This window comes from Peromyscus californicus, unplaced genomic scaffold (genome assembly GCF_007827085.1).
Source record: "Peromyscus californicus insignis strain IS unplaced genomic scaffold, ASM782708v3 Scaffold_8__1_contigs__length_139910024, whole genome shotgun sequence".
In the NCBI taxonomy this organism is placed as follows: Eukaryota; Metazoa; Chordata; class Mammalia; order Rodentia; family Cricetidae; genus Peromyscus; species Peromyscus californicus.
In genome coordinates, this window is record NW_026294606.1 from 116,523,916 (window position 1) to 116,539,493 (window position 15,578).

Genomic DNA, 15,578 nt, shown 5'->3' on the forward strand with positions numbered 1-15,578 from the left:
ATTGTTTCAAACATGTTTATTATTTTTACAGATTCTCTCACTAGTGACCCTGCAATGCATGCTGGTGTCTGTGAGGCCAGGCCTGGGATCACATTTCTGGCCAGGCTCAGCATGACTGTCCAGAAGGCACCTGTCTCAGGGGAGGCAGCTTTCTGAGGACCCAGAGGACTGTCCTGTGCTGGGGAAGAGCTGTCACTGTGGGATCACTTGCTTGTGATCTCCTGAGTGTATTTCTCAGGAGATTTTGTTTGAGACAGGGTCACACTATGTAACTCAAGAGGCTTGTAATTCTCTACACAGACAAGCCTGGCTTTGAACTCTCAATCCCGCTGTGGCAGACTCCTGAGTGCTGAGAATATAGGTTACCATGCCCAGCTCCCAGAGAGCAGTTCTAAGGTCAAGACGTGATCAAGGTGCCTGAGCTTGGACGTCAGTTTCCTTTTTCAATCACACAGCTGCAATGCAGAAGGCATCAGGAGGCCAGGCCTGGTCTTAGGAACGGCAGCAGTGGCCCGACTCCAGATCAGAACAGAGTGCACTGCAATTCAGCCTCGCGGCTGTCAGAGTGACCCCAGTTCTTCATGTGTTCTCATTAACATCCTGTTTGCTGGGTGGTGCATCTTGTCAAAGTCCTTCGTATTTACTGCTGCTCCTTCCAGGTACGTGGGGTCCCCCTTTCTCTCACCGGCGCTGGTTTAGGCCTGTCAGGTTCTTGAGCTAACACAGGGATAGAAGCGGAGAGTGGTGAGGCTGGCCTAACCTCCAAGACCACAGGGGGAAACCCTGGGTCAGTCAAGCCCACTGGGGCCCAGGGCAGACGTGATGAGTGATGGAGCACAGGGATGGACTGCCCTCCTCCTCCCCAGCTCCAGCAGCTGTTTCTTAAGGCCAGCGAAGAAGAGGTGGGAATAAGATACTGAGGCTAAACCAAGATCAGCTTTATTCAGCTTGCAGTCCAAAGCAACTCGGGTTGATGACATGTTACAAATAGCACAGGGCCAGAGTGGACTGGGAGGCAGACAGTGGTGAACTGGGCAGGACTTACCGTGACTGCCGCACCCATCAGTCCTTGCACCAGGGCTTCTCCAGTGGACTTCACCTAAGAGGAGTCTGGGTCAGATTCTGTTAAGGCCCCAGAGTGAGCTCAAAGGTGAAATGGGTAGGACAATTCAGGAAGCCTATGAACCCCACGGTGGAGTCAAGATGGTTTAATGTACCAGAAAAGAGCCTATGGACAACAGTCACAGACAGACAGAGCAGACTTTTAAGGAAGGGCTAGCATGAGGAAGAAACAGCCAGCCTCCTTGGGAAAGCCTTTGGGACTGTCAGCTAAGGTCAACAGGAGGCAAGAGAACAGCTAGGTGGTCACATGGGGCTTGAGGCACACAAGTGTGCCCACTGGGAAGGGTTTCCAAACGGCCAGTCCCCAACTACCTGCTTAGCTGTGTGGCCCATGTTCATTGCATCATTAATCCGGTTTTCCAGGAAACGCCAAGTATCTTCAAAGTCCGGGGAGGAGTCCTGCATCATGACCAGCTCTGTGGTGTTGTAGATGCCAGCCAGCACCGCACGGCGCGTGTACCAGTTAAACTGCAGAGAGACCCACCCAGCAGCTGCAGAATCACTGCACTGTGTGTTAAAGGAGCCTTGGGTTTTCCCACTCAAGACCTCAGGGACTCCCAGGCTCCCTCCTCATTTCTCTCCTCTCTCACTGACACATATGGCCCTCTGGACACCACTACTGCCCTCAACTTGGCTGGACATCAAAGCTGCCTATGAGATTAAAACTGTAAGCTCCTGGTCCCAACCTCTTAAGTTGAGTCAGAGGTCTAAATTAAATACTAGGAACCAGGAGGTTTAAACAGCAGCCGAGGTGATTTGACTGGTGAAATGCCCAACCCTCTGAGTCCTGGGGAGGTTCGACAATCCAACAGTCATGACTAAACCACATGGGGAGAGCTGACGCAGGATCAGGGAGAGGTTATAACATCTGGGTGAAGCTGAGATTTTGAGTCCCCGGTGACTTCTGCCAGCACGGTAATTGCTCTTCGGAGGACCAGCTCAGCTACTTGGTGTTTTATTCCTTTAATTTCTTTGCTCTCTAATTTGTTTTCCTCCCATCTCTGTTGGTGGTATATTCCCACACAGATAAAGTTTATTAAAGCACTTTGTTACAAATATGGTGCATGTATGTGTCTACATACCTTCCCATCCTGGAGACCACACAAGACGATCACATTTTAATTTCCTTTACGAAGGTGTATATATTAATATCCTACCAGAAATATGGCAGCACTTAACAAGTCATATTCTTCCTGGTGCCTCCTTAAAGGGGCTTATTGATCTCCCAGCAAAATGGGTCAAGATGGGGGAGGAATTTCTTTTTAAAGCAATGTCTCAAAGTTAGTCTGAGCAAAGGCAGACATGGAGGAATCTGCTGCAGAATCTGTCTTAGGAGACTGAGGGGAAATGGTTATGATAGAGCAGTCCTGTCATAAGGCCCCAAGGTCTGTGCCACCTCTACAAGTGGAAGGGATAGTCACTGGTTCATGCTCAAATGCTGGTCCTTGGATGACAATGACCCACATGCCACTCTGCCTCATCAAGACCTTTCCTCCTGAGATGGGAATGACACTGCTGGCTTTCCAGACTTTTTATCAAAGAAACTTCACAAACTTCAAGAAATGCCTGACCCAAGCCTTCGCTAGCAAGCTACAGGCCTACAGAAAATACTCACATCAGTGGACTGGTCCCCAGCATAATGCCACATGTCATCCACCATGCTGGTGAGCAAGCTCAGGCTGGGTGGGATGTTGTGAGGAAGTAGGAGGATGCTGAGGGCCTGAAGAACAAATGACAGAGGAGGTACCGTGTGCAGGTAACAGCAGCACAAACAGGGCTCACATGGGGGGTGGGGGGTTGTCACAGGGACAGCCTAGTTCTTGCTCTTTGAAACCCATCATGGGTGGAGGTAGCAGCAAGAAACCTTGACTGAAGGTAATGGGGCTGGGGACATGGTTTTGTCCTAAGATGACCTAATCAGTCTCCAGGCCAACATTTCAAATTGGGAATACTGACAGCTGAAGGGGTCACTCCTGTCTAAAAGTCCTGGAAACAAGGATGGGAAGGGCACTCCACTCTGTCACAGTAAATTTCTGTTGCCTTGTTTGACTCAAGTTGATTCCTGTTCCCAAAAACAAATTTCTCCCAGTTAATACTATGTCAGAACCAATCTGAGAGCCTCCTTTAGCAAATACCAGCTTCTCCAGGCCTGACTGAACAAGCTCTTAACACTTTACAAGTCTATAATGCTCTTGGCCGCAGGGCTGGCAGAGAGGTCCTTCTCTAGCTGGAAAGCATTCCCTTGCAAAGTGGCCCAGAAGGCAGCACTGTGCTGACCAGGCAGGCAGCTGAAACCCAGCACTGCACTGCCCGCGCTTTAGGAGCTACAGGTAATCAAAGTCCATCAGCTAGTCCACCAAGGCCACACACTCAAGAATTCCAGCTGCACAGAGGACACTGGGTGCCTAATCACCCTCATTGCTAATGTGCTTTTTAACTCAGAAAAGGGCCACATCGTGACAGGCTTCAGAAAGGAGAAAAAGAAGCTTTAGAAAATGGAGGCAGTCCTTGCAGTGGATACTCTTTTGGCAAGCAATACCCTAGCAATACAAGAAGAAGCCCAGTCCTCAAGATCTGAAGCACAACAGGGCATTCACTGTGTAAAGATGCTGATACAAACTTCTGACTGTCCTGACCTTTCTCAAGGAAGACTGCTCCTCCTTGAAGGCCTGGTGGTACACTCAGGCTGCTGGGTCCACCCGTGATATGAACTGGTATGCAGGGCCACTCACAGGTCCATGAACTTGACTCAGATGGCTTGGAACTCCCCCATGGCACTCCCTAGCAAGAACCTAGCTCTGCCAAGTGCACTAGGCTTTCCTGGCCCTGTGGTAAAGACCCATGAACTAACTTCTCAACAGTGTGCTAAGTCCTCCAAGGCACAGTGCGGGGATGGAATATTGTTACTGTTGCTCTGTAAGATGGACTCTGTACCCGGGGCCAGTGCTCGATGTAGGGGATCAGCATTCTCAGTCTGGTCTCCACGGCATCCCTCAGGAACTGGTCTGTCTTCCTCTTCCTGGAAGAGGGAAAGAAAACAGAGTGTCTCTAGTTCAAAAGCAGGGACCACACTGCCTACTCAGCCCCAGGAGGAATGTGCCACCAGCTCCTGAGGAAAACTGTCAGCACGGGCTGCTGCATTTCAGACCCATCTAAGCTGCAGGCTGCTCGCACTATTCTCTGGGCACCTCTTGTATCAGCTTCCCGGGGAGGGCACGTGGCCCATCCCTTGCTGCCACCCTGAGCTATAAAGCCGTGCAACTTACTCTGCCTGGCCCAGCTGTACCAGCTTCTGCTCCTCTTCCAGTAGCTGGGTGAGGCGAGCATTGCACTGGGTAACAAAGTGAAGGATCAGCTCACTGCCGTCACTCCCAAACATGCTGGCTGCTGCGCTGGAAAGACCCAAGGACTACAGGAGGGACGGCAGAAAAGGGAGTAAGCACACTGAGGCAAAAAGCCTGATTATCACAAATACCTCTTTCCTTAACGGGCTGGACTTTCATGGAGACCCCGACCCTTCACTCTGAGCTCATGTGATTTCAGGAACCACCACTGGTCCACCGAACCCCTTAGTTTATGGAAAGCCTGACTCCAGGTATGCATGCTGGAGTTGAATGACTGGCTCGGGGCTGGTGCATGACCAAATACACAACTCAGGCGTCTACCTTAGGAACCCTGCTTAGTACGGGAAGGCTCTTGTTTCATTGTTGTTGCTGTGACAATACCCCAGCACTCAGGAGGCAGAGACAGGCGGGTCTCTGAGTTCGAGCCCAGCCTGGTCTACAGGTCAAGTTCCAGGACAGCCAGGACTATACAGAGAAACCTTGTCTGTAAACAAAACAAAACCCCAAGCAACATGGGGAAGAAAGAGGAGTTTATTTGGCTTCCAATTCCAGGTTTCAGATGCTATCACCTCAGGGAAGTCAAAGCAAGCACTCAAGCAGAGTCGTTTCACATCCACAGTCAAGAGCAGAGAGAACAGGTACGCCAGCCACCCTATTGCGTGTTTGGTGCCGCTTAGTGCTCAGACAGCTTTCTCTGCTCTCTCAGTCAAGAGCTCAGCTCATGAAACAGTGCCACCCACTTTCTCCTCCATTAACAATCCAGACAATCCCCCAGAGGCATGCCCACAGGCCAACCTGATCTGGATCAATTTCTCAATCAAGGACCCTCAGGTGACTCTAGGTTGTGGCAAATTGGTAACTAAAAACTAAGCATCATGGGAAGGGAAGTTCTCTTCCTGCTGGACTGCTGCCCTATTTCAGCACAGCACGGGAGCTTGCTGCAAAGGAGCTCAAAGAGGACCATGCTATGATCCTCCTGGTGAGCACGTTCTAGCAACACTGACTATGACACTGGACCAGGCTCCTTCACTTCCCTTCATTAAATGGGTCAAAATACCCCTTCCTACCATAGAGCAGTTAGAGCTGAGCTGTAGCTCTGGAACCTGGGGCTCCACCAACACTGCAGGGGCTTGGAGAGAACACGCCCTACCTGTCACGCTCCCTTCACCCAGAGCTCCAGCAAAGTGGGTCTGCCAGGTGTCTGTCTTTAATCATTCAGTTATTTTTGCAGTGTGGGGATGAAACCTAGGGTCTGGGCATGCTAAGCAAGCATTCTACCACTGAGCTACAGCCCACACTCTGTCAGATGTTTAAACACATTTTCCTCAGTCGAGCCACTGAGGAGCCACAAGCAGAGACAGCCTTTGCTTTCCTGATCCATATTGATTGTTGAGCATCTACGGAGGCAGAACCTCGATGTAACAGGAACAGGCAGCAGGAAAGGAGGAAAAACACATTAATCTGACTTCCTGCTGCAGGGCAGGGGAGCTGCCTCTCTTCCGCAGGAGAGCAAGGGTGCAGCAGTGCTGACATGAATGGTGGCTGCAGGATCATCGCTGCAGGATGGCAGCAGGCCGCTGTGCACATTACACACTCGGTCTCACTGCCCTGCACACTAGCTCTGTTCAGGGGCATTCCTTACAAATCAGGAGACGGTTACAGCTCTCACCCACAAACTGGGTCAGCAGTCTACAGGTAGCAAGCACCCAGTATGAAAGAAGATAAGAGGAAAGCCAGTTAACAGAGTATTCCATTTCATCCAATTTTTCCAAATAATCCCATTAATTTCTCTCACATTTGTGAAATCTCCATCAATTTCTTCCTTCCCCCACAAATTTCTGCTTCTTCCTACTCCTTAGTTAGGTTCCCCAAGCTATTATATGTACTCTGAAAAGAAATCAAAAGCCATCTTATGGGAATTCCCTTAGTGTTTAAAAACTAAACCCAGGCCGGGCGGTGGTGGCGCACGCCTTTAATCCCAGCACTCGGGAGGCAGAGGCAGGCGGATCTCTGTGAGTTCGAGGCCAGCCTGGTCTACAGCGCGAGATCCAGGAAAGGCGCAAAGCTACACAGAGAAACCCTGTCTCGAAAAAACCAGAAAAAAAAAAAAAAAAAAAAAAAAACAAACTAAACCCAGTGAGTTTGAGGCCAGCCTGGTCTACATAGTGAATTCTAACACAGCCAAGCCTGTATTGAGTGAGTGTGTCTAAAAAACAGAAAGAGAGAGAGAGAGAGAGAGAGAGAGAGAGAGAGAGAGAGGAGAGGAGAGGAGAGGAGAGGAGAGGAGAGGAGAGGAGAGGAGAGGAGAGGAGAGGAGAGGAGAGAGAGAAGAAGAGAAGAGAAGAGAAGAAAAGGAAAAAGAAGGAAGGGAAGAAAGGAAGAAACTAGACCCAACGCTGCCTTCTCCAGTACGTCGAAGGCCAGTCCTTCCACCTCTTTCCCAATCTTGCCACTCCTGCCTTAAGAATCTCATGGTTTTGATTTTGCCCGCCCCTTTGTTATCTCCACCCCACTTGTGTTTTGCTTTTTTCCCCCACAAGTATTCAACCATGCTCAACTTCCACCTCGCTTCCCCTGCTTGGCACACAGTCTTCTCAGCCTCTCTTCTCTACTTCCTCCACGCCACAGCCCTCTCCTTCTGACTTCTGACCCAGGACCCAACAGCTATCGCTACAATAACCAACAGCTGGCTGTGGAAGGTATCTTTTGTTCTCTCTCCAGTACCGAGATGCTCTAATTCAGACCTTCTCTTGACAGGCTCTCAATATGTAGCCCAGGCTGCCCTCAAACCTGCAGGATCCTCTTGCTTCAAATTCCAAGTGCTGGACTAGCGGTGTGAGCCACCACATCTAACTGGGATTCTCTCCCTTTATACTCTTGCCATATACTCACATCCAGACACAGGCTAGAAGATTCAGAAGCCACCTGTAGTCCTGTTAGCTCCTCTCGTTCAGACGCATTATATATGCTTGACACCTCCAGCTCGGACGAGGGCCAGACATTAACAAATCAAAAAGTACAGAAGACAAAATGCTAGGCCCAGATTGTGAAGCATGTGAAGGAAAATATCCCCACCCCTCGTTTCTGATAGCAGAGAATCGATGAGAACGGCCCTCAGACTAACAACCTTAAGCCTGAGGGCAGTGGATGGACAAGCTCTGGAGCTGATTATCCACCTTAAGGTTCACTACTCCACAGCTTCATCTGTCCAGGACGGTGAACAGTGATTAGTGGGCACCAACAGACAAAGCACCTCAAGACAGGCACAGGCGAGGACTTCCTGAAAAGGACCAACAGCACAGGGGACAATCGAAGAATTGACAGACGGGATTACAGCAAACTAGAAAGAAGAGTCTAGGAGGAAATCTTTGCTAAGTACACACGACAGATAATTAACATTTAGTGTCTCTAAAGAACTCTGACTCTTTCACTCAGAGCAGGCAGTAACACTACCACCAAGTTCAACCATGGCTAAGATGAAGGACTTGTGTCCTCTTGGCAAGGAGGAACTGATGAAATGCAGGGACATTGGAAGGTGGAGCTGTCCCAGCTACATGTCACTAAAGTGACAGATGGCACACAATCCTGGCTCCTCAAACTCCAAGTTGCCTGCAGATCTCTCAGCCCTGTTTCCACAGTCATTAACTACAGTCAGAATGAGCTGGGTTGGTGGCACAGACCTTCAATCCCTGCACTCAAGGCAAAGGAGAAAGAAAACCTCAAGAAATTCTGTGAGGGCAAGCCTCTGGACCTGAGCTCGAGAAGCTAGGAGCCATACTCTGAGCTCCAAGCCTCTCACACCTAAGAAGCTGGAAGAAAAAGATAAAGCGCCATGCACCAAGGCTCCCAAGCAAAAGCAGCTGGAGACAGGAAGCAAGTCCATAGAACCCCTCAGCAAGGCCTGAGTATAGCTTCAGCAATAAACACAAAGCTGACATAGACAAGAACAAGATGAAACAAACCTCCAAAAATGAAACAAAAACAAATCATGCAATCAACAAATACATTCGTGAATGGAATACAAAGTCCTCATGAGAAAAAAAAAGACAATAAATATTTGAAAACTATCCTTAACTATCAGAGAAGCATAAACTAAAAGTGTTTTGAGGGCTGGAGAGACAGCCCAGTAGTTAAGAGTCCTTGTTCTTTTCTCCCAGCACCTACACTGGGTGGCTCACAGCCTCCCCTAACTCCAGCTCCAGGGAGTTAGACACCCTCTAAGTGGCGCTCTCTCTCTCTCTCTCTCTCTCATAATAATAATAATAATAATAATAATAATATTTTTTTTTTTTTTTTTTTTTTTTGGTTTTTCGAGACAGGGTTTCTCTGTGCAGCTTTGCGCCTTTCCTGGGACTCACTTGGTAGCCCAGGCTGGCCTCGAACTCACAGAGATCCGCCTGGCTCTGCCTCCCAAGTGCTGGGATTAAAGGCGTGCGCCACCACCGCCCGGCCCATAATTTTTATTTAAAACAGAACTGCTTTGAGGGCTGGGCATGGCACAAACATACAACCCCAGTTCTTGGAAGGTGGAAGTAGGAACATCAGTAGTTTATAGAGTTCAAGGCCAACCTCAGATATATACAAATCTGAGGCCAGTCTAGCCAACATCAAACTATCTTAAAACAAACAAACAAAAGTTTGCTTGGGGATTCCACCCCACCCTGGTCAAAAAAAAAAAGCTTCAAGAAAACAAGTGACGAGAAATGATGTCAAGGATATGAGAAAAGGGGAATTGGGAGGACTTCACCATGAAGCCCTGGCTGGCCAGAACCGTGTAGTTCGCTGGCCTCAATCTTATGGTGACATTCCTGCCTCTGCCTCTCAAGTCCTGGGATTACAGACATGAGTCACTGTGCCTGTCAACACAAAGGTGGGGACTTTAGACACCGCTGGTGGCAATGTAAACTAGTGTAGGCACTGTGGGAATCAGTATGGAAGTTCTCAAAAAAACTAAAGAAAACTGCCATGAGATCTAGCTGTACCACGCCTTAGTGAACACCTCAAGGAATCTAAGTTAGTGTTTACAGAGATACTTGTACATTCATGTTTATTGCTACACTACTTTCAATAGTCAAGATGTGGATCCAGTGCTGATCTGACAGGCACCAAAACTACACGGAGAAAACCTGTCTTGAAAAACCAAAAAAAAAAAAAAAAAAAAAAAAGGAAAGGAAAGAAAAAGAAAATGTGTTAAATATACACAAAAGAGTTGAATTCAGACATAAGAAGGAAATTGTTGTGGAATATTATTTTAACTAGGCAAAGATGTGTTACATTTGTTCATGCTGTGGAATATTACTTTAACTGTGTAAAGGTGTTACATTTGTTTATGCTACCTTTAACTGTGTAAAGGTGTTACATTTGTTTATGCTGAATTATTCTAAGATGTGCTGCATTTGTTCCCCCTGGCCTGCCTAAGGCACCTGACTGGTCTAATAAGAAGCTGAACGGCCAATAGCTAGGCAGGAGAGGGATAGGCAGGGCTGGCAGGCAGAGAGAATAAATAGGAGGAATTTAGGCTCCAGAAGGATGAGAGAAGAGGAGGGGAGAATGAGGGAGAAAGAGAGGGACAGGCCCAGGGCCAGAAGCCAGGCTGCCAGCCAGGCAGACACAAGAAGCAGGAAAGTAGGACATACAGAATGAAAGAAAGGTAAAAAGCCCTGACACAAAATGTAGATGAAGAGAAACAGGTTAAGTTATAAGAGCTAGCACGAAATGAGCCCAAGCTAAGGCCTAGCATTCCTAACTAATAATAAGTATCAATGTCATGATTTGGGAGCTGGTTGATGGACCAAAGAAAAAGCCTGCTACAGGAAATGAAGGCATTCACAGGGAAAGTGATGAAACTGGACATTGTGTTAATTAAAATAAGCTAGATTCAGAAGGACACATACTTGAATGTTTTCTCTCACGGGCAAAATTTAGATTTAAGTGTGTGTGTGTGTGTAACATGAAAGCAGAAAGGGGACTCTGAGGGAGCAAGGGAACGCAATGGATTATGTCATGAAAGCAGATGGGAAACTACTGGGGTGAAGGGAGAGAGGAGATCAACAAGAGAGAAAGAGGACAAAAAGGGGGGAGACACATGGAAGACAAACAAAGCATAACGATATATAGGTATGAAATGTCGTAATGAAATCCAGTTCTTGGAACGCTAGCCCCAAAATATAACAGACAGTAAACACTCAGTGATGGAACACTTGCTTAGTATGCTTCAGGCTAAGTTTCCATTCTCAACACACAATAAAGAAAAAAAACTTGCCTGGGCTCGAGTGAGTTTGAGGCAGTCTGGGTAACTAAGCAAGAGAAAACTCTGGCTTAAAATAAAGGAGAGATGGTTTAGTGGTTAAGAGCACTGGCTGTTCTTCCAGAGGACAGGGGAGTTCAATTTCCAGCACCCACATGGCAGCTTACAATTATCTGTAATTCTAATTCCAGGAGATCTGACAACTTCTTCCAGTCCCTACAGGTACCAGGCATGCATGGGGTGCATAGACACACACCTATTAACACCCATACACATGGAAACAAAGTAATTTTTAAAATGTATTAAAAAAGAAACTTTGAGTCACTGTTCAGTGGCAGAGTGCTTAACTAGCATGCATGAGGCTCCAGTTCAATCCCAGCAGCACACACATGAATGGTGCTGGGTTTGGGAGACTGCAGAGACCACTCAGCTGTTTAGAACACTTGCTGCTCTTACAGAGAACCTGGTTCAGTTCCTAGCACCTACAAGCAGCTCACAGCCATCTGTAACCATTTGTTCCAAGAGATTCAACACTCACTTCTGGACTCCTCAGGCACAGGTACATGTGTGGTGCATACACACACACACACACACACACACACACATACACATGTAGGCAACACATACACACAAATCAAAAATAAACCCTTAAATTTAAAGAAAAATATTGCTAGACATAGCTCAACAAGGAAAGGAATTGTGTCATGTGAACACTGTCACTGTCCCTACAAAGTGTCTGGCACATAACATTGCTCAATAAATATTTAAAGAATGACTAAGAGCTCTTAAATTATTTTTCATGTTAAAAGAATAGGTGCTGGGCGGTGGTAATGCACGCCTTCAATACTGGGGAGGCATAGACAGGCAGTTCTCTTAGTTCAAGGCTAGCCTGGACTACAGAGCAAGTTCCAGGACAGCCAGGGTTATGTAGAGAGACTCTGTCTCTAAATAAATAAATAGATTAAATAAATAAACAAACAAATAAATAAAGCCATTTCTATCCTATGGGGAAGAAAGAAAGAAGAAGACAACCCAAACAACCCTGTAGTTGTGAAGCTCTGAGCTAGACTCAAGAAAGCATGAGGCCCTTTGTGGTTCGTCTGGGTCTGCTGGCCCACCCTCGCCTCTACCTACCTGGGCTCCTTCAGCAATGGCCTCTGCAGTCCAGCCATGGGCAGGCACAAACTCTAGGGCTGCTGTCAAGATGCGATGCTGCAGCTGCTCCTCACTCTCATAGTCCTCTTCCTCCTCTCCACTCTGGTCTGTGTACCTGAGACACAGGGCCCAGCACACACCACCTCAACCTCTACAGCCTGGCACGCAAAATGAGCCCAACCAGAAACAGGGCTCCTGGGTCTCCTCTAAGCATGTTAAGAGGGGCTTTACTTCTGCATTAGTATGGATGTTTTAATACCAACAAGGTTCAAATCCTATCATCCTTTTCCTCTCTCCACAGTAAAAAAATGTCCAGGGATTTGAGTTCTTATGATATGAAGACAATGGCCCTGTACCAGCCTGGGTTTCTGCTTATCATCCCTAGACAAGTGTGTCCAACCTGGGGCCCATAGGCTATATGTGCCCCATGAGAACTATGGCTATGGCTCAACATAGTTATAGATGACAAGGTCATGTTGCAGAGTCATAGAATGGATACTCTATGGTGTTTAAAGGCTTCTCTTATGTCTGCACCAGGCTGTAACTCCAGGAGAGCAAGAAAAATGGTTAGTTTATTCATAGGTATAGATCCTCAAAAAATATTTGTTGAGTTGCAAAGTATTTAGCTGGGTGTCTGCCAGCAATCCTAGCACACGGGGAGGTTGAGACAGGAGGAAGTTCAGGAGTTTAAGGCCAGTGTCAGCTACACAAGAAGAACATGTTTCAAACTTATCATCAATCAACCAATCAATAAAATGAACAACAGGGGCTGGAGAACATCTCAGCAGTTAAGAGCAATTACTACTCTAGCAGAGGATCTGAGCTCAGTTCCCAGAACCCACACTGGGCAGCTCACAGTCAGTAACTTAAACTCTAGGGCAGCAGGTCTCAACCTGTGGGCCTCAATCCCTTGGGGGTCTAACAACCCTTTCACAGGGGTTGCCTAAGACCATTGGGAAACACAGATATTAACATTACAATCCATAACAGCAGCAAAATTACACAATTTTTTAAGTACTTTAAAAAAACTGGCCTTTAATCCCAGCACTTGGGAGGCAGAGGCAGGCGGATCTTTGTGAGTTCGAGGCCAGCCTGGTCTACAAAGCGAGTTCCAGGAAAGGTGCAAAGCTACACAGAGAAACCCTGTCTCGAAAAATCAAAAAAAAAAAAAAAAGATTTATTAAAAAAACTGGGCTAGGCATGGACATATATACCTTTAATCCAGCACTTGGGAGGCAGAGGCAGGAGGATCTCTGTGAGTTAGAGGCTAGCCTCTACATAGCTAGTTCCAGGACAGTCAGAGCTACACAGAGAGATTCTGTCTCAAAACACCAAAGCCAACCAACCAACCAACCAACCAAACAAACAAAAAACCCAGATCTAATAGAAATGTAAATTATTATTACCATGTGGAAGCCAAGTTTGCCCTATACAGGCAATGAAACTTCAAATGTGTTTATCTTTTGCCTCTATGCTGCATGTAGCCCAGGCAAGCCTTGAACCTGTGATCCTTCTAGTGCTGGCTAGATTTATGTCACCTTGATACAAGCAAGAGTTATCTGAGAGGAGGGAACCTCAACTAAGAAAACACCTCCGTAAGTTCCAGCTGTAGGGCATTTTCTTAACTAGTGATTGATGGGGGAGGGCCCAGCCTGTGTGGGTGGCTAAGCAAGCCATGAGGAGCAAACCAGTCAGCAGCACTCCTCCAAGACCTCTGCATCAGCTCCTCCCTCCAGGTTCCTGACTGTTTGAGTTCCTGCCCTGACTTCCTTCAGTGAGGAACAGTGATGTGGAAGTGTAAGCCAAGTAAACCCTGTCCTCCCCAACTTGCTTTGGTCATGGTGCTTCATCACCACAACAGAAAACTTAACTAAGACACTTTAGTAGTTGGGATTACTTCTTCAGAGTTCTTCACTTCAAAGTTCCCACTTCTATGGAGAGAGACACACGTGCTTTATCATATTATGTCTCCTACCAAACAATGGAATCCAAATAGGATCTAAGACAGGTTAAATCATTTTGGTTCATTCATTACCAGAACATTATACCACTACTAAAATGACACGAACTGTGAAAAGACATTAAGAATCTCCTGTTGAACAGGCTATGGTATACATCTATAATCCTAGCACTTGGGAGACTGAGTCAGGAAGATTGCTGAGTTCAAAGTCTGCCTAGGCTACAGAGTGAGATCTCAGCTTTTAAAAAAAAATGCTTATAGAAATATCTAAAAGGCATTTTTATGTCAGACGAGTTATCTCTGTGTATGATTTCAAGTATTCTTCACAACGCTTAGATTTTCTAAAATGCAAAGGCACTGCTGTTATCCTTAAAAATAACTGAAAGCAGCCAGGCACAGTAGCTGACTCCTATAATACCAGTGCTTTGGAGACTGAGGCTAGAAGGTTCCCAGAGTTCAAGGCCAAGTCTGGGCTATCAGCCTGGGGGTGCAAAGTACCACCAGCTCAACAAGAGCTAAACAACAAGACCCTATCAGAAAGAAAAGAGGGAAGGGGAGGAGACGGAGAGAGGAGGGAAGGGAATAGAAGGGAGGAAAAGAAAAAAAATGTTTGAAGGCAAGAGGGCCTGGTGAGGCTGGGCAGTGGTGGCACATGCCTTTAATCCCAGCACTCAGGAAGCAGAGGCAGGAGGATCTCTGTGAGTTCAAGGTCAGCCTGGTCTACAGAGTGAGTTCCAGGAAAGGCTCCAAAGCTACACAGAGAAACCCAGTCTCCAAAAAAAAAAAAAAAAAAACAAAACAAAAAAAACAAAAAAAACCCCACAAAAACAAACAAACAAAAAAAACTACACACACACACAAAGAGGGGCTGGTGAGGAGAAAGGTACATTCTGAAGCATGCAAAGTGGCCAGCAATGGGTAGACTGGACACTAATGCTTACCTGGGGGGCTGACGAGGAAGCTCTGAGTCGGGTGTTTCTGGCCCCTGTGTCTCAGAACGCTGCTGAGAAAAAGATTGGGGAGGCTGCTGCTTCTGCCCTTCTGAAGACCTGAACCCCACAGAAGTATGGAAGGCACGTGGCATCAGAGGCGATCTGCAGCGGGCCACTGAAACAGAAACAAGACTGTTGGTCAGGGACATTCACCATGGAACACCCCTGAGACCCAGAGTGTCGATAAGAATGAGGAGGAAATCCACAGTAGGGATGCCTCTGCAGCCACTCATTCCAGTGTTGAGTCCCCCACAGACACCTTGTGAAACAGAAAACTTGAGACATGTAAACCAATTAACAGAAGACCTGGCTGTCTTCTTGGCCTGTTTCTACCACTGGTCAGCTGTACGGCTCTGTATAAAACATTTCCCTCAATATACAGATTAAAGTAATTGTTTTAATTATTACTGTGTGTGCATAATGTACATGTATTCATTCAATGGCACATTTGGAACTCAGAGGACACCTTTGTGGAGTTGGTTCTCTCTTTTTATCCTTACATCCATTCTGGGAATGGAACTCAGGTTGCCAGGTTTATGTGTCAAGCACCTTTATCCAATGAACCATCTTGCTGGCCCCATAATATGCAGCTTTTAAAAACCCACAGATTAAGAGTGTTAGTCTCTACTTGTTCAATAACAATGTTAAGGTACCCTCCAAAAGTGAAACCTATGTACATATTATAACAGTGCCTACCTTCAAGTGTTTACATGGCATTTCTTTTCCTTCTTTTTTGTGTTTGTGTGTATTGTGTGCAG

General features: G+C 46.8%; 1 protein-coding gene across 2 annotated transcripts in view; it reads right to left on the minus strand.

The window, feature by feature from the left end:
• The window catches only part of Coq9 (coenzyme Q9), a 20,294-nt gene continuing 4,716 nt past the window's right edge, over positions 1-15,578 (minus strand). For both annotated transcript variants that reach the window (XM_052729608.1, XM_052729609.1), the window contains exons 2-9: positions 14,770-14,935; positions 11,848-11,983; positions 4,389-4,531; positions 4,057-4,141; positions 2,738-2,842; positions 1,435-1,590; positions 1,046-1,099; positions 1-717 (exon numbers count right to left, since the gene is read on the minus strand). In XM_052729608.1, coding sequence (XP_052585568.1) covers positions 682-717; positions 1,046-1,099; positions 1,435-1,590; positions 2,738-2,842; positions 4,057-4,141; positions 4,389-4,531; positions 11,848-11,983; positions 14,770-14,935 — 881 coding nt within the window. In that variant the 3' untranslated portion in view covers positions 1-681. The remainder of the gene's footprint in view (positions 718-1,045; positions 1,100-1,434; positions 1,591-2,737; positions 2,843-4,056; positions 4,142-4,388; positions 4,532-11,847; positions 11,984-14,769; positions 14,936-15,578) is intronic.